This window comes from Halyomorpha halys, unplaced genomic scaffold (assembly GCF_000696795.3).
Source record: "Halyomorpha halys isolate HHAL.00 unplaced genomic scaffold, Hhal_1.1 Scaffold1181.1, whole genome shotgun sequence".
Taxonomy (NCBI): Eukaryota; Metazoa; Arthropoda; class Insecta; order Hemiptera; family Pentatomidae; genus Halyomorpha; species Halyomorpha halys.
The window spans coordinates 60,353-61,228 of NW_027108517.1; the positions used below are offsets into that span (position 1 = coordinate 60,353).

Below are 876 nucleotides of genomic sequence, written 5' to 3' on the forward strand. Positions count from 1 at the left end.
TAATATTTTTATTTATGTCTATATTTAATATTATAATGTACAAAAATTAATAAAGTTAACTGAATTAGAAATTTTGGAGATAATTATAAATAGTAAGATAAATAAAAGAGAGTATTTCCAGATAAGCTATCTATGAAAGTCAAACGTCAAGTAATTATGCGTGCAAAGAACTAACCTAGGATGTTTCCTTGTTTACAATATCGATTCTGGTTTTTCTATTTTAAGTATCATAAATAAATCCCTTACTCTCGAAAGCAGTAAATGGAGTTAACAATAGCATTTCTCTCGGTTTAATCTTTACGTTAAGCTAATAAAAATGGGTTTTAGTAGGTCTTTTTTTCCTTCTACTCGCTAAGTGTATAATTTACTCTTATAATATTTTTCAAATAATAGTAATATGATGGTAGTAATACCTGAAGGACTAGCGACAGTAGAAGAAAGGAGAGAGATGCAGCAGCGAACGCCATATTAACTACTACCTTATCTAGCTTCCCTCGACAGATTATATAGCAATTGCTTCACCGCCTCTCCACTTTTGCGTTTAGGATTACTACTAGACTTTGTCTTATCGAATTTATCTCGCGAAAATTATAAATATTTAAAAGATTTGTCTTTATACTGATATACATATACAATTATCTGTTTTTTAAGACGGAATTTAAGGCGAAAGAAATTTAAATAAGTCTGTGTCATAGTTATATTCATCATCGAAAAATGAAGCTTACTCTTACAAAATTGTTGTTCCTCTATAAGCAATATTGATTCTTTCTCTGTTTGAATATAATGCATAGTTAGTGTCCCATAGGCACAGGTTATGAATGGTGGTCGTTTCAGCTATTTTTCCCAAACGTTTTTTGGCAAAGAATAACAGTTCTT

At 29.8% G+C, this 876-nt stretch overlaps 1 protein-coding gene across 1 annotated transcript in view; it reads right to left on the reverse strand.

The window, feature by feature from the left end:
* LOC106688705 (gamma-glutamyl hydrolase) overlaps window positions 1-553 on the reverse strand; it is a 13,078-nt gene extending 12,525 nt beyond the window's left edge. Inside the window, exon 1 of the mRNA XM_014433284.2 lies at window positions 414-553. Coding sequence (XP_014288770.1) covers window positions 414-467 — 54 coding nt within the window. The 5' untranslated portion in view covers window positions 468-553. The remainder of the gene's footprint in view (window positions 1-413) is intronic.
* Window positions 554-876: the final 323 nt, after the last annotated feature.